We start from the raw sequence: 19,500 nt of genomic DNA on the forward strand, positions 1-19,500 counted from the left end.
ATTGCATAAATGGCATATCGCCCGTTCCCCACCAGATATTTGCTCTTTTTCTAAGAATAGTCCTGGTTTGTGGGTTAAGTGAAAGCAACTGTTTGCTAAGGGAGGACACCTGGCAGCAAGGGGCAGGCCGGCATGATGGCTTTGGCGGAGGCAAGTATGTGCCTACAAAGGTGGTGCTGTAGGGTCTGGAATGCACGGGGACTGTGGCACCCTGTGTAGGATACCTGGGCATTTCCGGGACCAGTGGCAGAGACACTCAGGTCAGTATGAATGAGGTCGAGGGCGGCCATCCAGTGATGTTCCTGTCCTCTCTGCACACAGTTGTTTTGTCTGAGCTGTGGCCATAGAAAGCATTTGTTCACTCAGGACAGTGCTCTTCATCTTTTAGTGTGCAAAGGACCAGTCACTAGGTTGAAGCAGCTCCCAGCTTAGAGGGCTCTGGACCTTGTCTGAGATAGAAGAACAGGCTTGTGTTTGGGCCTTAACTGAAGCGGGCACTGTCATCCGGGGACTATGGTTCAGAGGAGCCCGAGAGCCGAGCCCAGCCCATTAGCCCGACAGCCCAGACCTTCTGTTTATCCATTTGTTTGGTCATTCATTCATTCATTCATTCATTCATTTATTTATTCAACCACCAAATATTGACTGAAACTGACTGTGCCAGACACATTGGGTATGGGAGATACAGTGGTGAACAGAAAGAGACCCATCCCCTGCCTTTTTGGTGTTTGGCCCAGTGGGGAAGACGGGTACTTATCAGATAAGCACGTTAGCTATGTGAACGTGGATGTGTAATTGCAGATTCTTAAAAGGTCTCTGAAGAAAAGGTACATGGTGTTTTGAGAGTTAACAGTGGGCCCCTTCCTGAGCCCCAAAAGGCCAGTCACAGCTCTTCACACTGGTTGGTGTTCTCAGCCGGACTTAAGAAACCAAATACGATTGCAAACATAACAAGAGACAGGATCGTGACGATGAATAAGCCGATCACTGCTAGGCCTCCCTGGTCCCAGGGGTTCTCCCAGAATTCATCATTCCACATGTGCTTCTGCTTTATCAGCTTGTCTACGTAGACCTGGAAAAGCGGGGATGGAGCCCTTGAGTGCTGGGACCTCCCCAGGTGCTGTCCCAGGCACTGCTGTCCACCCCTGACTTCACCCTCTGGACCGGTCTCAGCACAGCCGGTGCTCCTCCACAGGGGTGGCGGGCTGAGATCTAGACTTTAAAGCACCCTGCCACAGGTCCTTGCTGTTTTCCCTGCCTCAACTGCCAAACATTTGGGAAGCATTTTGAGAGATGAGCATGGGAGTCGAAAAGCGGACCGACTCCAGCCAAGGCCTCGGTAAGCTCCCTTGGAGGCAGCTGCAAGCAGAACTAGCTAATCTTGAACAGCTAAGGTCAGCAGGCTGCAGGCCTGTAGCCCATTGAAGGGAGTAACGGCGGCGAGAAGGAAGGAATCCCTACCTGATTCTGCTGTTTCGGCTCCTGTGTCCTTAGAGTGGGCCAGTAGGGTAATCCTGCAGGCCCCACGCTCTGGGTGCCCGAGCCACACCCGGACTTGAAGCAGCTGTTGGGAGGAAAAGGTGTTGGTATTGCCAAGTGGCCCTGACCAGACCCCATGTGCTGACACTGGAGCCAACAAAGGTGGGCTAGGGCCCGTTGCCTAGCAACTGCATTCCCCTGCTGCCTTTCATACTTACCCTGTCAGCTGCGTTCTCTCCTTTTTGTGATGTCGTATTGGGGGCTGCTTAGGGTACGGATGTTCAGGCGTCTTCACCGAGAGAAGTCAGGCTTGGGTAGGATGGGGAAAGAGACTGGATCCAGGACCCTTGCCTCAAGCCCCCTATCTGCCTCACCTGTGGCTGGGTCCTGCGTCTTCTCTCTGTCTGGCTGCTGGCCTGTGAACTGGGAGGCCCTTGCCAGAGTGCAGGACGCCCAGGACTTGAGGAAGCCCTGGGCTGGAGCTGCACTGGGGCTGTTCTCTTCCTGTGGCGCTGGAGTGCTGGTGAATGTTTAACTAGCTCCAGCTGGTACCTCCTGGAAGGTATTTCTTTGTGGGGGTGTATTATCACTGTTGAGGCTCCAGGGTCCTGCCTTTGCCGGCCTCTTGAGGCACAGCTGCAGCTGCTTCATGTGATTGGTTCCTACCAACCATACAGTTGTGATAGGGCAGCTAGGAAGCAGAAATGGAAACCTAGTGGCCACCATTTATTCCTTAAAAGTTAGGATTCAAGTGCCTGGTGTGACCAGGAACTGCGGTAGGTACCTCATGTCCACCGTGAACCAAAGGAGGCTGGCCCTGCCCACCCAGGTTTCCATTCTAGCTTGCTTGGTCCTCAGCCCTGCTCATTAGACTCATCTGGGTCCTGCCTGGTACCACTTAGCTCAGTGTCTGGGCAGTCAGAGCCCCGTGCTCTGCAAAGCTGGCCAGGTGATGTTAACCTGCAGCCAGGGTTGGAGGAGACAGATGATGAACGAGTTCAGTAAAGTCCTTATCTGTCATAGGCTTACCTGATACTTTGAGTTTCCCTCCGGAAAACGTTGTGATGTGTGCCCCTGGCTGCTCAATGTTCCCAGCCCGCAGGCAGGTCTCTAGCATACTTACCTCCATCCTGTTGGATGCTTATCAGGAGTCAGCTGTTTGTTCCCAAACCTGTTTGTGGCATTTGTCCTTATTATTGTAATGACGTGATTGCACTTAATGTTACATAAAAACATGGAGCAACAGTAATAGCTGAAACCCCAGTTTTATAGCTGAGGAGCAAGCACGGAGGTTAAGCAACTTTTACCCAAGGTCCTACAACTAAGAAGTAACTGGGCAAGGGTGGGGATCGTGTGTGTGTGTGTGTGTGTGTGTGTGTGTGTGTGTGTGTTTAAACCCACCTGTTGAGCTCCACTGCAGAGACTGAGCTCTGAAGCTCCCTGTTGCACCTCAAGGGGGTGGGGGTTAGTGGGAGCTGTTGCTATAAAGCACCTATTGGACCACTTTGGAATGACTTTGGAATCACTCAGTATTTCTGTCAAGACAGATGTGGCAAGCCAACTGGAGATGTTTTGCAAAAATCCAGGATTTCACATGCCGATTTCTTTGTGGATATCTTCTTGTTCTGCTTTACAGTAACCACAGTTAGTAAAGAGCCAACATAGGAACTCTCTGGCCTGCACATGCCACACTCAGAGGAAAGACCTTGGCCCCCCAGCAAAAAGATTGGCCAAGGAATGTGCACGTATATGTTTCTTTTTTTTTTTTTAATTTATTTATTTATGATAGTCACAAAGAGAGAGAGAGAGGCAGACACAGGCAGAGGGAGAAGCAGGCTCCATGCACTGGGAGCCTGATGTGGGATTCGATCCCAGGTCTCCAGGATCGCGCCCTGGGCCAAAGGCAGGCGCCAAACTGCTGTGCCACCCAGGGATCCCACGTATATGTTTCCATTTAAAATGAGGTGTGTAGGGAATGGTATGTGTCATGCACACAGAAGTGGCTTTGACCAACTCTTCCAGTTAATTGCTGGCTATGATCAGAAAATTCTGCCGAAATGATCACCATGAAGGGAACGTTATAGGAAGAGGTGGAGAATCCTGTTGGTGTGTGTGGCATAGCCTGGCCTGGGGGCTGAAGGGATCCCCTGTAAGGAATGAGGTTAGGTTGAGGCAGGAAGACTATGTACGAGGTGGGGCTAGGGGACAGTGTTTCATGGCAGGCATCAGGTCCCTAGGAGGGTGAGAAACTATTTTTGAGAACAAAATTACCTTGTCCTCAGCTCTTTGGTCTGGAAGTTGTGTTAACCACAAGCAACTCTGTCATGAAGATTTTTACTATAGATTGCTCTCAAATGTTAATGGTTGAGAAAACAGATTTAGAAGAAAAGTGTTTTATGTGCTCTCTACCAGGTTTTGCTTGTGCAATTCTTGCACGGGTGGCTCTTCTGTGGTTTCTAATAAGGCATGAGAGCCGGTGAAATGCCCAGATCTCAAATGTAGATCTTTGGAGGAAGTGAGAGGCTCCTGTAGAGTAGAGGCCAGAGTCAGAGGAGGCCTGACAAGGCTGGGAAATCTGTGCAGCAGTGAGTGTAGGCAAACCTTGGGAGTGGCTTGTTCCAGGGGGGCTGGTGGCAGGAATGGAGACCTGTGATAACCAGATGCCTTTCGGGGCTCAGACAGCCTGCTGGCCTCCCCTTCCATGGCCACCATTGCTGCTTCCCACAATGGGGGATTGCTCTTCCTGAGAAGACCCATGGTGGGAGTGTGCCAGGCCTCTGCCCTGCTGGAGCCGATCTGGTTTGTTGAGCTGAGTGGGATTGAACGACTGCCGTGGGGAGCCGTTAGTGGTGGGGCTCAGCGTGGGCCAGTCTGCTGCCAAGTGGGAAAGGAGTAAGCCTTCTCAGAAATGTAGGGATGGCATCTTACTTGGGTTTAGTATTTAGGAGGAGGAGAACGCCAAAGACCCGGCCTATGGTCCCTACCTCTTGGCAGCCAGACCACGGAGCCAGAATCTCCTAGCAGAGGCACAGCCTCAGCCACCCTCAGCCACCCTCAGGCTTGCTTATGGGAGAGTCACATGAGAATTGGGCTGTCCCATTGTCAGAGCATCTCCTGAACTGAGGGCTGAATAGGGCAGGGTTTCCCATCCGTTCCCTCCCACCTCCCCTGTTTTCCTTCAGGGAGAGAGACCTAGTTGGGCCCCACCCTAGCTCTTACTTGGGCTCCACCCAGTCACAGGGAGGTGATTTTTAGACAGCTTGGGGTGTGGGATGTAGGATTGGTTGATAGAGGATAATGGGATAGGAGCCTTATCTGCACTGCAGCTGGTAGGCCTCAGGGCCTTGGGTGTGGTCATCAGGGGCTCTGCAAGCCCCTTGGGCTGGGCCCAGAGGCTGGCTCTGCCACTTTTCAGCTGGTTGAACCTAGGAAAGTCACCTAGTGTTGCTAGGGCTCAATTTCCTCAACTCCACTGTGGGGATGGTCATGGTACCTATGGCCTTTGAGGCTGTTGTGATCAAACAAATTCACTTGCATCAGAATGCTTTAGGCAGTGGCTGAGCACGCATAAACCCCTCAGGGAATTTCTGCCAACTTGATCATCACCTGCTATTTTCACCATTCTCATCCTTTCTATTGTTATTCTGAATCCTATTCTTGTGGGGTAGAGGGCACAGGCTGGTTCTTGAGTTTCTTTTCTTTTGTATGGAAGGACTTCCTCTCTGGGTCTTCAACCTAAACCAAACCCGTCAGACAAGTCAATGGACAGCAGGAAGTGAAACTCACCAGAGTTTCTCCCACCTGCCTGCCAGCCCGAGATGGGGGTGGGGGCAGAGCCTGGCATCCCCTCTCCACTGTTTTCTGGGTAGACAGGGCTCCACATCTAGGCAGCCAGAGCACGCAGACCTCTCTGTGGCTCTGGGGGGCCAGTGGGGCAGGAGGGGGAAGATACCATGGAGAGCTTTTGGACTCCCCTACCCTCATTCCTGGGTTGGTAGTTCTACCTGGAAAGTTCTCTGGAAGAGAAAGTAAACTGAAGGGAGGGAGGCAGGGTGGTGGTGTTGCATCGCAGCAGGGTCAGTCCTTAAAATGGGTCCACGTTGCTCTTGTTTTAGACGGGCAGATAATGACAGTGGTTCATATCTGCAGCGCTCTCAGGATATGCCCAGCACTGTGCCAAGTGCTGTACGTCATCTTAGTTTCTCCTCACCCCAGGAGGTAGCTACCAGGGTTAACTGAGTCTCAGAGGGGAGGAAATGTGGGTCAGGGAGGTTGAATCATTAACCTGCATTCACACAGCCAGTGAATGATGCAGTGAAGATTTGCACCCAGACAGCCTGGCACACAATAGGGAAAGGACAGAGGGGCTGGGATGCAGCTTATGGACGATAGTAGGGGCCTGACCTCTCTCCTCAGACTCTAGAAGTTTGGGAAGACCTGGTGGCCTGAGCCTGCTGGTGTGGGGCGTGCAGGCTTAAGTAAATGGCCGCGGAAGCTGTGGAGTGGCATTCCTGAGCCCAGCATCCGGCAGACACCACCTGGGCACTGCGGAGGGGGCATCTGGAAACCAGAGCTCGTTAGCAGCTGGTGCTGACGGGACTTTCACCCTCACCCTTCCCCCGGCTCCCTCTTGCATGGCATTCCTGCCTTTGTGTTTTTCCAGCTTTCATGGGCACAGCGAGAGCAGAGGCCTGGCAAGGACAGTCACCGGCCACACCCTTGGAATTCTGGCACATTGCCCTTCAGAAGCACAGAGCCCAGGCCGGGGAGTCTGGTGCCACAGAAACACATAACAGGAAAGCTTTTACTGGGAAAGAAATGGGAAAATACTGGAGTAGAATACTGACATGCTCCCCTCCAGGGGGAAGCTTAGGCTCCAGTAGCTATTGCACAAAGCTCCTCTTTGGCATGGGAGCCCCACGGGCCAGCTCCCCACAGGTGCAGGCTCTTCTCCATCCAAGTACAGAGACTCTGCTTCTGTGTTTTGTTAAAAGGTACAGGTTGGGGGAAATCCCCAATTTTTGTTTACTCAGGGTTTTAAACCGTTAACTCCTCCTTGGCACCCAGGATTCACCGGCAGGTCAGTTTGGTGGCTGTACCAGCCCTTGTTTCCTTGGTAAGGGCTGCAGGTGTCAGGTTCCTAGGCAGGGCCAGAGCTGGGGCCACGGATCACAGTCTTGTGAGGTGAGGGCCACAAGGCCAGGTGTCACCTGGGGTCATGGCTTTGGCAGCCTCCTTTCCAATGTCTCCTCCTCTCTGTCCTTCACGGTGGGGTCATGGGCCGCACTTGGACCTTCCTGCCTCTGCGCTCAGGGCAGCAGCAACAGCTGCAAGCTATCAACAGCAACAGCAGCACAGTGGCTGGGGGCGCAGGGGAGAGAAGCAGAGAGCACAGGAATCTCAGGCAGGGGGACACAGGGAACACACACCCAACTTCTAAAGAAACCCCTCTGGGGGCACCTGGATGGCTCAGTGGTTGAGCCTCTGCCTTTGGCTCAGGTTATGAACCCCGGGGTCCTGGGATTGAGTCCTGTACTGGGCTCCCCTTGGGGAGCCTGCTTCTCTCTCTGTCTGTGTCCTGCCTCTCTCTCTGTGTCTCTCATGAATGAATAAATAAAGTCTTTAAAAAAAAAAAGAAACAAACAAACAAACAAACAAACAAACCCCTCTGGGGTGTGTAGGATCTTTGCCCTGAGGTGTTGGCTGTCCCCATGCTGGCCACCAGGCCCTAATCTCCCTGCCATGCCTCCTCCACTGCCCACAGCTTTGCTCCCTTCATCCCTGGTTGGGATACAGGGCTGCCTCTGGGCCCAGCACCATCCTGTCACTTGAGCAGCTTGTTGAGGATTAGGGAAGTCCCTTGGCTTCCCCCCAGGGACATCCACTCTCCTCCTCTATCTAGCGGACACCTAGCCAGCCCTCTGGTCAGCACCATGGTCCCACCTTTCCTCGATGCCAAGAAGAGCCAGGGGCTCTGGGGAGAATGTGAGAACCCCAGCTTACCTGTGAAAAGGAGGATGACGGAGAAGGCCACGATCTCCACAGGCTCTGCCTGGGGTAGTTTCTGTAGCTTGAGCAGCAGCTTCTCACCCATGGAGCGCATCTCCTGCACAAAGTTGGCAGCTGCCATGGTGCATCAGACTCCTGCCAGGCTCCTGCTGGGCGTGTCAAGCAGAGACAGGGCCGGGAGTCGCCACCCACCTGCAGCCCGCAGAACGAGTTCGTCAGGTCTCACCCCTGTACCCCTGGTGGCTCATGAGGGGGGAGGGAGCCATTGGGGCCCTCCACCCAACAGTGGCCCTCATCCCCCACCCAGCCGACACCACCCGTGGTGAGGGAATCTGATGACCGCAGGGAGCCTGAGGCCCTGCTGTGGGGGGTACCCAGCGCAGCCAGACACAGGGGAGATATGCCAGCTGGCCACGGTTGGCCAAGGTTCCTGACTTTGAGGTGGGGTGACTTCACTGTTACATTCCTTTGTCTCAGGCACCACTCCTGATTTTGCTGGGGTGCCTCGGGCTCCCCTAGTGACCTCTGGGTCCTTCAGGACTTAGGTGCCTCCCCTGGGTTCCCGGTGGGGAAACTGGGATTTAAGATTCCAGCCTGGTACTCTTGCCCCTCATCATATGTGGGCCAGAGGGATCAGGTTCTTCCTCAAGCAGGCATCTGGGGGCTTCTAGCTGGGGTCAGCTGGAGGTGAGAGCTAATGCGAAGGTAGTCTGAGCCCCGTCAGGGCCCCCACTTCTCTAACCAGTCCAGTTTCTTTACTCATATGGTGTTCTTTGAGGAGGAAGAGGTGACACTGTGTCCCTGCAGTTTCTCCCATGGGGATCCTCTCAGGATGGGATTAGGTGTCCCACGGCTGGTTTACCAGCCTCTCTGCTGGTCAAACCAAGAGTCCCCTCTGCCCCTACCCCTGTCCCAGGTATATAGCAACTCAGCCCTCCAGGCCCCGTGACTGAGAGCCTCTTCTGGTCTAAGAGTGCCCGACGGGCTAAAGGTGAAGATCCAGGCTGCATCTGTGAGTTGGGGCATGCTCTACGTCACTTTCTTTCCCCTTCGGCCTCAGCTGTGGGCACAGGGAACCAGTGCCTCTTCAGAGATGGACCTGGGACAGCCGTGTGCCAACCCAGCCTGACTTGTTCACCAAGACAGCTCTAATCCAAGGGAGGGTAACAGGTGGCCAAGGGCTGGTGCCAGACCTTAGGATCTAATTACTGCCGCCTCGTCCTGGGTCTTAGCCAGGCGGGTTCTCCCGAGATGGCTGTAGTCTTGGAAGCTGGTCACTGCTGGTACTACCACCACAGTAGAGCTGTCTCCGAACTGCCTTGAAGGCTGTCTGCTTGAAGCCTCTACCTTGTATCTGGCTCTCTGCATTCCTTCTGGCGTGCAGCCTTGGCTTGAGCCCCTCTGGGTGAGGTAGGGAGTCCCAGCCGCTCTGGCGGCCTGCCTTCTTCCTTCTTGGAGCTCATCATTGGAAATTGGGACTTCCTCCTGATCTCGTTGGTCCCACCTAGGGTCACATAGGACACTTCTACTCCTCTTCGGCCTCATGGTCCTTCAGAACCTAGACGGCAACTGGCACATGCCCCCTGTGTCTCCTCTTCCACAAGGTAACTGTTCTCGTTTGGTCAGCTGCCCTCTAAAGAACATTCATTTGATGCTGCCTGCCCCTTTTGCAGTTTTGTGACATGGACGTGTCACTCTGTCTCTCTGAGTCTCTTTTCCTCATTTTACGTGAGAGGAGATGCCCATCCTTTGAGACCATTGGGAGGATTGACACTTGGAAGCACAGTGGCAGCCAGCACAGATCCTGGCACACATTGGTGCCCAGCACATGTGATTCCCCTCTGCCTGGGGTCTGGCCATTGTAGGAGCATCAAGAAAGCCTTTGAGGGCAGTCATACCCCCTTGTACACTGTCAGAGATCCTCCTCAGACACCGTTGGGGAGTTTCATCTGTGTCCTTCGATCCCTGGATGTTTGTGGTGTGTGAGGTGAAGGCAGGTGGTGGAGCAGGCTGGAGATGAAGTTATGTTTTAAGTGATATTGACGGTAGTAGGCAGATGGTGGGTCCATCAGGATTAGAAGGTTTCCTGTCAGAAGTGGGAGGCTCCTGGGGTTAGATCCTCCTGTCTTCTCTCACGCCCCACCCCAGGGTTAGCATGTTTCTGCAAAGGAGATCAAGATCCCAGTTTCCAAGTATACTAAGAGGCACGAGATCCTAGAATGCCAAGAGTCATCCATTCCTGTCTCCCTTTACATATGGAAACAGAGCCGCGAGAGTGGTTCCTCTGGAGTCACACAGCAGGACAAGGGCCTGGCCAGGCTCCCCCTGCTACCGCACGCTGTCTCTCCTGGAGGCCTGTCTTAGGCAGCCTGCTCTCTGGCTGGCAAGGTAAGTCAGCCCACAGAGCAGCCTACTGAGGGCACTGTCCATGCATTGGGCCCAGTGCAGGGACCAGGGCTCCAGAGCCTTTTGGAAGCTGTTGTGCTCTGCACGATCAGCCCCATTCCACATTCATGAGTCTGGAAAAGAACACTGCTTTTATTCAGGCACATCCCCTCCAGGCCAGGGCCATACCTGTTCTTTGAGAACCACATGTGACTTGTCACTGAGGGAACAGATCTTGCACGTCTGTCTCAGGTTCACCAAGAGGCCCTCTCATTCTGGGGCCTCTCTGGGCATCCCCAATCCCCATGTTTCCAGTAGTACAGTAGCCTGCCTGCTGGTCTCATTCCTGAGGAGGGAACAGAGGTGCCAGCCAAAGCCCCAGCAGAGAGTTTGCACAGGGCTCAGGAGTTGGGCACCTTTTCTCTCTGCCCCCTTCATCTATGTTTGTCTGGCTTCTTCAGCCTGGTTGGCTCCGTGCCTGCATTGCCTAATGTAGCCATCAGAGACTCCTTGAAAGAGGAAGCAGGTGGAGGCCAGCTGGGCAAAGGCAGTTTTTTCACTTGTTTCCATGTCCAAAGACCCAGGGAGGGATTGTGGAAGGGAGGCCTCTGCCTGTGAGCAAGACATGGTGTGGAGACCCGGTCAGCCTGAGGTGTGTGATTTCCAGAGCGGAGGACACAGGTTGGGCCAAGACTGCTCTGTTGTGCCGGAAAGGTGGGCTTTGTTGGTCAGAAGCTTTGGCTCTGAAGTGGGCCATCCTCTGGGCATTGTGAAATCAAGATGCTGCAGAGTCACACCCAGATGACCTGGGCCCCACTCTGAGAGGAATGCCAGTCCACACCAGTGGCAGGCCATGGGGCCATGGATGGCATTGTGCCTTTGAGCCCAGGGCCTCTCTGGTGACCTGAATTAACAAGGTGTCCCAGCCCTCGGGTCTCACCCAGGGCTGCTCACTGATTTTGTCTGTGCTGTGAACTGCAGTGGGGCCATTGGACAACCACGGTTCTGCCCCAAAGCCTGAAGGGGAACTCCCTTTTTTTTCAGTTGACATTTTGCCATTTCCAGCTTGGGCCTGAACAGAATAAACCTTAGTGGGGACTGTGGGAGCTGGAGGGGCCTTGTTCTCCTAAGAGGGAGGAGGCACATTCCAGCAGGTCCCAGGCACTCTTCCCAGTGGGCTATTTAAAGCGAGGCCTTGGGGGGTGCCTGACGCCTGGTGCCCAATATAACCAGCAGTCATCAGGTGACCGTGCAGTATGTTCCTCAGCCGTTGCTCTGTAGGGAATCCCAATCTGTCAGTGTTGCCAGCTGTAGCCCAGGGAAAGTGGGTGCTCTGAGGATGGCTGCTGCTCGTCCTTTTTACTTTCCCAGGGTTGGAGGGAGGAAGACAGGGAAGTCCAGAGCAGGTACTAATGATCGCATATATCTTTCTGGTCTATCTCAAGGAGATAGGAGGGTCATCCATTCTCCTTCCAAAACTGTACTTCCTGCCTGTGAACCAGGGAAATCAGAGTCCCTCCCAGCCCTGTGCTCCGGAGTGCATCGGTTGGAGGCAGCCAAAGCAAGTTGCTTCCCACGGCCCAGGAAGGCAGAGCAGTCTTGACTGTCCGCCTGGCCTTTCTTGGAGCCTTTGGATGGTACACGGTGGCTGAAATGGCAGCCAGTGGAGGGGGAAAGTGAGCTGGGCAGAGATGAAGGCTGGCTGAGCTGCAGGGACCAGAAAACATTCCTTTGTGTGGCATCTCCTGGCACAGAGAACCCTGTGACAGAGCATGCGGGCATCCTGCAGGCTAGACAGCTGCTGCTTGGTACTGAAGCTACCCTGTTTCCTCCTTGCAAAACTGATACTCCGACTCCAGAGGCCCTTTGTGGAAGAGACCAGTCAGCAGGCGGGCCTGCCTATGACTGATAAGTGCCATGCTGATGGCTCGGGGCCCCAAGGGCTTCTTGCTCTGCCTCTCATTTTGTCATGGTGGGTTGCAGCCACTCTTGCCCCATAGGGCATCGTCTTGTTTAAGAAGCAGCTCTAATAAGGCAAACTGATGGTCGTGGCAGGTTTACAGGGTCTGGAGGCCTGACCGGTAAGGCAGAGATTTCCACTGAGTGCTGCATCAGGCCTTCAGACTTTGCCCTTTGCTACTTGGCTCTAAGTTGCTGTGGGAAGTAGATGCTTGAACCCAGAGCTATCGTGCTTCCCTAGCCCCGTGACTTTGCAGGACTGGAGAGGGCACTTCTTGCTGCTAGTTGATGGTTCCCATTCTATTCCAGCTCTGTGCCTGTCCTGGCTCAGCATCTGTGCTCACTAGGACCCATCCTCCTATGTCCTGTGGTGCAAGCACTCTGTTGTCGCAGTCCTAGTGTCCCCCACCACCCCTGCCTGTATTACAAATCAGAGCCAGCAGGGGTAGCCCTGGGCTCGCCATTGTGCCCTTCCCTGCCTTCACCCAGCCCTCCCCCTGTTTCCCAACACACACCAGTGCCTGTCCCCTCTCTGCCATGCATGGCCCATCGCTGTGGGGCTTTTAGTCTCCCCAGCCACCAACCCAGGCCAAACCCCACAGCCTCTGCTGAGCCAAGAACACTTGGACTGATCCTTGGTTTCCACTTTTCCTTGGATTGTTGTTTTTCTTTCTAAGTAGGTACCAGCCTGTTTGCTTTGGGGGAAACCTCTGGGGGACAGGGGAGGAAGATTTTAACCCTAGTGTAGGGATGTGGAGGCAGGAGGCGTAGGCAGCCTCGGTTCATGGGGGCCTGCCCAAGGGGGCCGCTCCCAGTGCTGCCTGAAGAGACATCTTGGGCTCAGCATTCCAGGGGCAGCAGAGGGCCAAATACCAGCTTCAGCTTCACCATCATTGCCTTCTCCCCACCCCACCCTGGGTTCAGAGTCAGGCGCTCATGCTTCTGGCACAACATTCGGGGTGGATAGGGAGTGCACAGGATTCCAAATGGGCCCAGGGAGGAGCACCTGGGCTTAGCTCTGAGCTGAGGACACCTGGCAATGAGTGGGCCAAGCCCCTCACCAGAGGCTGCAGCTGCCGCGCTGATGAAGGACACCGATGGGCAGAGCTGCCACGGGTCCTGCCACGTTCCTGGGGGGCATGAACTGGTGGGGCAGACCCTGCCCTCAAATGCCTCTACAGGGAGAAAGCAGGCACACAGAGGGCTCTGCGTTGATCCCAGGAAAAAGGGAGGCTCAGCGGGCAGGCAAATGCTCTCTCCCAAGCCAGGACAGCCAAATCCCTTGTTTAAGCCTCCTGAATAGAAAAAGCTTAAACTAACTTGCAGAGTAAGCAGGCACTTGGGGCCCCTCTGCCCGCTCAGCAAGCACTCTGAGCACAGAGCTGCAGCCCCAGCCAGTGTCCCCCAGGGCTGGGTCCCAGTAAGAGAAGGGAGAGCCCCGGGTTAAACGAGGCTGTCTGGAGACTGTGCCCAAGTGCAGCCCCGTGAACCTCTGTGTTGGAGGTAGTTGGTGGCTCTCCACCCTTGAGGCAGGGGACCCTGGCTGCCTCCCCCTAACCCCGTCCTATCCCCTGTGGCCGGCACCACTCACCTAGGAACTCAGGTGTTGGGCTGGGGGGCAAGCGCAGATGCTGGGGAGCCCAGCAGCCTCCCGTGCCTCTCCTCTGCCAGGGCACCACCTCTTCCTTCCTTCTCGGATGCCTCTTTCCTGACCCGCTTCTGGGCGCCTTCCTCAGAGTGTGTGGAGCTCCTGGCTGCTGACAGCCAGCTGCTGTCTCGGCCTCAGCTTTTTTGTTGTTGGTCGTCCTGGAGATCCAAGTGTCAAATTACACGGGGGCCGGCCACTGAAGCTGGGGAGCCTGTGCCACCGCTGCCCCTGCCCGGCAAGGGAATCCCTGCTGGGACCTTGGCGGGTGGCTTCAGACTCCTGGGAGTCTGCCCCTGGGAGGTCTCTTCTGTTCCTCCTCTTCCTCTCCTCTCCCTCCTGGCGGGTGTGTGCTAAGCCATCGTGGGCTGGGCCTGGGCTGGGAGCTGATAAAAGGAGGTTGGCTCTCTTGTTCCCTGGCAAAGATGCCCTCTGGGAGGCTCCACCTGAGCAGTAGAGCGGGGAGGGAGGGAGGCCAAGCAGCACTCCCAGCTCTTTGGCTCCCTCCCTACCCTCAGGAAGGCTTTGGGCCCATCCCCCCTGACCTATCGAACCTGCCTCTTTGGAGACTCCCTGGATGGTCCCGCCCTTTGGTCCCTCCTAGGAAAGAAAGTGACTGGTGGGGGAGCTGCCGGACCACCCACAAGGCCAGCCCCCTAGGGAGGCATGCTGGGGGTGACTTGAGAGTACCCTGCACTTGGCTTGCTTGCCTGCGAAGTGCCTGGTGTTCCTCAGCCCCAGGAGGAGGGGGGACACTACTGATCTCATTCTTCCCAAAGGGTGTTTGCTGGGGCCAGCTCTGCACGCCTGACCCTGGCCATCAGGGACGGGCTCCAGAGCTCAGTGGCTGGCAGGGCCCTTTGACATTTGGTTGGTCGTGCCACCCCAGCAGACCAGGCTGTGCCCGGAGCAGGACAGGAGCTGACCCTAGCCCGCATCTGTGAGCTCTCAATGGAACCCTTTGAGTGTGAGCACAAAACCCCAGTGAGTCCGGGCTTGAGGGAGGGTGGGGGGAAGGAAGCCAGCCGTGTAGCCACACCACTTGGATGCCAGAGCCTCCCAGAGGCTGGACAGGCCGCCGCTCTGTGGACTCAGACTGGCAAGGGAAGCAGCCACACGTTCATTTTCCGAGTGGTGGGAGCACTGCCCTCTGCTGGCCGCCTGGGCCCCCTTGCCACCTCCTGCCCCTCAGAGCTGCATTCTCTAAACAAGGCACCCAGACCTCACTTCTTAGGGCCTGTGTAACAAGCCCTCAGGGTCTCAGCTCCTCAAAGAGTTTCTTGCATTTCCAGGCGGTGTTCTGGTTAGAGAGTGATGCCACCTATTCTTGTCCTTGGGACGTGGCACCTGGACAGCCCTGCCTCTGCTGCCCAATCTCTCGGGCTCCCCATCCCGTGCCACATTTCCATAGCGAGACTGGCCCTCTGCAAGGACCCTGATCTGTGGCCCCTCCAGGGGCCTCTGCAGCTGCCCCGAGGACCAACTGTGTCCCCATCCTGAGAGTCCTAGGAGAGACAGCTGCAGCTGGCACAGCAAGGGGCTGTGGCAGGGCTGAGGCACTGGGAGATGTGATGAGACTTCTGTCAGGGCTGGTCTCCTCACTGCCCTCACCAGGGACCAGCATACGATGCCAGTCCTCAGAGCTGCTGGTTTCTGCTCTTGGGCGGTCCCCTAGCCCCGGGCTGTGTGTGCAGGCGGTCTTCTTGGGGACAGAGAAGGTCACCAAGAGGTAGAAGCGGGACAGGGTTCCGAGTCTGGGGTAGGGCCACCTTGTGCTTCCCTCCTCCGCCTCCGGGAAAGGGTGAAGAGTAATCATGAGAGCTCACTGTGTGCCAGACGCTGTGCGCTGTGCCTCAGCGCCGTCTCCCCCAGCCCTGCACGGCCAGAGGAGCCAGTGCTCTTCTCGCATCGTTTCACAGGCAAGAATGTATAGGCTTTGAGCCATCAAATGCTTTCCCCAAGGATGCAGCCTCAGCAGCAGAGTCAGCATCTGTACCCAGAGCCGAAGCTATTCCCAGGACACCCCACCGCCGGAGGACAGAGTAGAGAGCAGGAGGCCAGGACCTAGAATAGCAACCTGTAGTGAAGCAGGACAGAATGGGGCTCGTAGCCTGGCTCCTCTGGTTGTGGTGTATGACCTTGGGAAAGCTCCTTCACCTCACTGTTGTCGTCTGTAAAATGGGTGACCACGTGATGCCTTGATAGGCTCATACAGCATGAGGTGTGTGATACTGAGTGTGGTGCCCACATGTAATGCTCCTCAGCCAGAGTTTAGGGAGTGGGCAAATGAACACTAGCCTGCCCAGGTTCCTCACCCTTTGACTCTGCTGTGCTGCCTCCGCCAGGTGCCGCCATGCTGCCATTGCCAAGTACTTTGGGGATGCGCCCCCTGCCTGCACCAAGGGCTGTGACCACTGCCGGGACCCTGCAGCCCTGCGGAAGCGACTGGATGCCTTGGAGCACAGCAGCAGCTGGAATAAGACTTGCATCGGGCCTTCCCAGGGGAATGGCTTTGACCCTGAGCTGTATGAGGGAGGCCGTCGGGGCTATGGGGGCTTCAGCAGGTGAGGGACTGTGAAGTCAGGGGTCCCCAAGCCACTGCAGATAGGCTGGTATTCTCCTGGTGCCAGGGCCAGACCAGTGGCGCCCCAGGGTCATCGTTCACTCCCTGTCCCCGTGGGCTATGTCAGAGCCAGCCAGGACCTTGGTGTTGCTCCTAGCTGCCAGCCTATTGGAAACATCAGTACCCCACCAGAGAAGCATGACAGGAGGGCAGAGCCCAGGTCCGGGGCTGCTTACACCTCACCTGTCCCCTAGGTATGATGAAGGTTCTGGAGGCAGTGGGGACGAGGGCAGAGACGAGGCCCACAAGCGGGAATGGAATCTCTTCTACCAGAAACAGATGAGCCTACGCAAGGTGAAGGGGGTTGGGGGCCTGATGGGGTCCCAAGTGGCACTCCATTCACACTCCCTCAGCCCCTGCCCTGGCACTGGCAGCACTGGGGGCTGTTCTACAGCCAAGCAAGGTGCTTCATAGGCGCTTCATGTCATCCTCCAGGGCAAAGACCCCAAGATAGAAGAATTTGTACCTCCAGGTCAGTACAGAAATGTCCCCAGGGGCCTTGGGGGGAGGGCTGGGGACTCCAGAAAGCAGAAAGTAGAGTGAAAGGACCTACCCCTCTTCCCCCCAGATGAGGACTGTCCCCTGAAGGAGGCTTCTAGCAGGAAGATCCCCAGACTCACTGTGAAGGTAAGCAGTGGGCAGCTACCCACACCTTCCCCCCTGACTCCCTTCCCAACCCTGAGGCCTAAGTGACCAACTTCCCTCCCCTGTGTAGGCCCGTGAGCACTGCCTGGGGCTTCTGGAGGAGGCTCTGAGCAGTAACTGCCAGGCCACAAGTACCACCCATGGGTGAGTGTCCCAGGTCACAGGGGACAAAGAGGCTTCCCCAAGCCCCTGTTCCTTGTAGACCACAAGAACGAACCCCCATCCCTCCTGGCTTATTTGGTCACCTTCTCCCCAGATCATGTCTCATCCTTCTCCCAGTGGCTGCAGGTCTCACAGCCCCACCAGGGGGCAGGCTTTGCCAGGACTGAGGGGCTGCCAGTGTCTGCTGGACAGAAAGCCACAGCGTGTCTGGAGTCCGAGTCGGAATCCTTATGCCCAAGGCCATTCCCACCAGGCCCTGAAGCCATCTCCAGGGTCCCCAGGGAGAATCCCATAGGAGCTCAACAGAAAGGGCTCAGGCCCACCTGATGCCTTGTGTTCATTCCCTCAGCCCTGATCTCCAGGCCAAGGCTGTGGAGCTGGAACATGAGATGTTCCGAAATGCCAAGATGGCCAACCTGTACAAGGCCAGCGTGCTGAAGAAGGTGGGCCCCGGGCAGGGTGTACTTTTGGGCTGGGGTGGAAGAGCCAGCCCCCATACCCTCCCGGGCTGTGTGGTTGCCCTGCTGGGAGGCCACTCACACAGAGGGGGCCTGACTGCCCTTCTTTGCTGGCTAGAAGATGTTTCTAGCCAACTGTGTCAGGACTAGAACTTGTCCAGTGTCCAGTTACTTGCAGCCATGAGTCCCAGAAGCCCACTTGTGGAAAGCCTGGGTTGGGGCTCTCAGGAGCTCGTGGAGGTTATGGCATCTCTGCCTTTCCCTGACTCAGGTGGCTGAGATCCACAGAGCCTCCAAGGATGGGCAGCTCTACGATGTGGGAAGCAATACCAGGAGTTGCAGCATGCATGCCCAGCCCCCAGAGCCCACTGAGTATGACATCCGGCCAGCCTCCCAGGTGTACTCGGTGAGCAGCATCCTAACATCCCCACAAAAACCTGGCTCTGGGACAGGCATTGCTTCCTTTGTCCTCACCCAGGGTGTAAGCACTTGCCCTCTCCTGGTGGTCCTGGCCCTGGGTGCCCTGCAGCAGGCCCTCCAGCTTTCCTGCCCGCGTCCTCCCCACCTCTGCGGCCCCCACGGCTCTTCTCTCCTCAATCTGACCCCCAGCAGTGTCCTGCCCAGTATCTCCCTCCTCTACTCCCCAGAGCCCACCAACTCAGCCATTCATGGATCACAGAGAGTGCCTTTGAAGGGGGGTTGGGGGTCAGAACCTTCTCTTCTCTTCACAGCTCAAACCTAAGCGGGTGGGAGCTGGTTTCCCCAGGGGCTCCTGCCCATTTCAGACAGCCACTGAGCTGATGGAGAAGACTCAGGCCGAGGAGCGAGCCCCCCAGCCTGTGCAGGAAGGTAAGCGAGAGCCCCCCAGCCAGCCTTGTGGCCTCCAGGATGAGGACTGCAGCAAGGCCCTCCCTGGGCCCAGAGCAGAGGCTCCTGGAAGCAGTTTTCATTGTGGAGGATCCTCCCCTGAGAAGACGGGGAAAAGCCCCTCCAAGGGTGGTCCCCTTGCCAAGGCCCGGGCCAGTAAGAAGCAGCAGCTCCTAGCCGCAGCGGCCCTCAAGGATTCTCAGAACATCACCCGCTTCTGCCTAAGGGCCAAGAGCCCGTCTCCCCTCACCTCAGCCCCAGGGGCGGAAGATGCCGGCCCTGGCCCTTCGTGTGAGGGAATGCGGGGACCCCCAGCAGCCCCAGAGAAGTGCGCAGGGGAGGAGGATGGAGCCCTGGGGTGTTTGGCTGCGCACCCCCAGACCAAGGAGTGTACCAGGGAGAGGCCAAGGTAAGGGCCCTGCTAGTTCTGAAATTCTCTGGAATCCTCTTTGCTAACTGGGCCTCTGAAGTTCTGTCCCTTCCTGGGCTGCGTTGTGCTGGGCGGGCAGAGCTGAGGGTGTGGCCGGTGGCTGGAGCTCTCACACCTACTCTCCCCTCTGGCCAGAGCCTACACACTTGGAGACCAGGGGTCCCCTGAAGGCCAGCCCATCCCCACAGAGGAGACCCCCAGGGGCAAGCGGCCCAGACCCCAGCAGGTACTGACAGGGACAAGGGCACAGGGGAGGAGGCCTGCAGACCAGGCTGCTATCTGTTCTTCTCTGGACTAGGGGTTTGGGGGAAGATCATCTCTTTTTATATCCCAGGGATAGATGGCACAGGTTGGAGGTAGCCAGCGGATGCTGAGGCCCAGTCTTCTAGAATGACGGGTGGGGCCACTGACAGGGAGTCCAGGAGTGACTCTCCACTCTCGTCCGACACAGGAGAACCTAGAGAAACAGACTCAGAAGAGGCCTCGCCCCTCAGCCAATGCCTCCGTCTTAGCTGAGGCCAAGGACGGCATCCCGGCCTGGAATCAGGACACCTTGAACCCCACGGCCCAAGGCTCCTGCCTTCTCCCAGCCCCTGGCATCTCTCTTAAGGAGGCTGCAAACGTTGTGGTCAAATGCCTGACCCCTTTCTACAAGGAGGGCAAGTTTGCATCCAAGGTAGGGTAGGTGGGTGGGTTCTGCTCTGGCCTGGGCCCTTGGGTGCAGTGGGGTCAGGGGGTGGAGCCGAGGGCAAGGCAGGGCAGAAGCAGGCTAACCTTGCCTTGGTTCATGGCTGAGGGCTATTGGCAGGGGGCAGGGCAGGGGTCCATGCCCTTGGCT

General features: G+C 56.4%; 2 protein-coding genes across 10 annotated transcripts in view; one reads left to right on the forward strand and one right to left on the reverse strand.

Moving 5' to 3' along the window:
* The window catches only part of RECQL5 (RecQ like helicase 5), a 37,729-nt gene that overhangs the window by 17,376 nt on the left and 853 nt on the right, over window positions 1–19,500 (forward strand). The window contains exons 9-19 of one of the 9 annotated variants that reach the window (XM_038546585.1): window positions 15,823–16,041; window positions 16,295–16,394; window positions 16,536–16,572; window positions 16,669–16,727; window positions 16,816–16,889; window positions 17,257–17,350; window positions 17,637–17,771; window positions 18,076–18,214; window positions 18,488–18,641; window positions 18,798–18,888; window positions 19,114–19,338. In XM_038546585.1, the coding sequence (XP_038402513.1) occupies window positions 15,823–16,041; window positions 16,295–16,394; window positions 16,536–16,572; window positions 16,669–16,727; window positions 16,816–16,889; window positions 17,257–17,350; window positions 17,637–17,771; window positions 18,076–18,214; window positions 18,488–18,641; window positions 18,798–18,888; window positions 19,114–19,338 (1,327 nt within the window). Of the gene's footprint in view, window positions 1–7,381; window positions 8,210–8,404; window positions 8,501–8,996; window positions 9,093–9,636; window positions 9,877–15,822; window positions 16,042–16,294; window positions 16,395–16,535; window positions 16,573–16,668; window positions 16,728–16,815; window positions 16,890–17,256; window positions 17,351–17,636; window positions 17,772–18,075; window positions 18,642–18,797; window positions 18,889–19,113; window positions 19,339–19,500 lie in introns of those variants that run through there. The other 8 variants (XM_038546586.1, XM_038546587.1, XM_038546588.1 and 5 more) reach the window with 8 other exon arrangements.
* Window positions 599–2,608, reverse strand: SMIM6 (small integral membrane protein 6). Its single transcript, XM_038549477.1, has 5 exons — window positions 2,603–2,608; window positions 1,854–1,983; window positions 1,698–1,785; window positions 1,462–1,564; window positions 599–1,072 (listed from the first exon to the last, which is right to left on the reverse strand). The coding sequence occupies exons 1-5, from the start codon at window positions 2,606–2,608 to the stop codon at window positions 884–886; spliced, it is 516 nt and encodes a 171-aa protein (XP_038405405.1). The 3' UTR covers window positions 599–883.

This window comes from Canis lupus, chromosome 9 (assembly GCF_011100685.1).
Source record: "Canis lupus familiaris isolate Mischka breed German Shepherd chromosome 9, alternate assembly UU_Cfam_GSD_1.0, whole genome shotgun sequence".
Lineage (NCBI taxonomy): Eukaryota > Metazoa > Chordata > Mammalia > Carnivora > Canidae > Canis > Canis lupus.

Excerpts from the sequence above, each read along its gene's own strand:
- SMIM6 (XM_038549477.1), bottom strand. Across the intron at positions 1,786-1,853 it reads GACGCAGGACCCAGCCACAG|GACTTCTCTCGGTGAAGACG; the intron begins GTGAGGCAGATA and ends CTACCCAAGCCT. Across the intron at positions 1,565-1,697 it reads GAGAGAACGCAGCTGACAGG|CTGCTTCAAGTCCGGGTGTG; the intron begins GTAAGTATGAAA and ends TCCTCCCAACAG.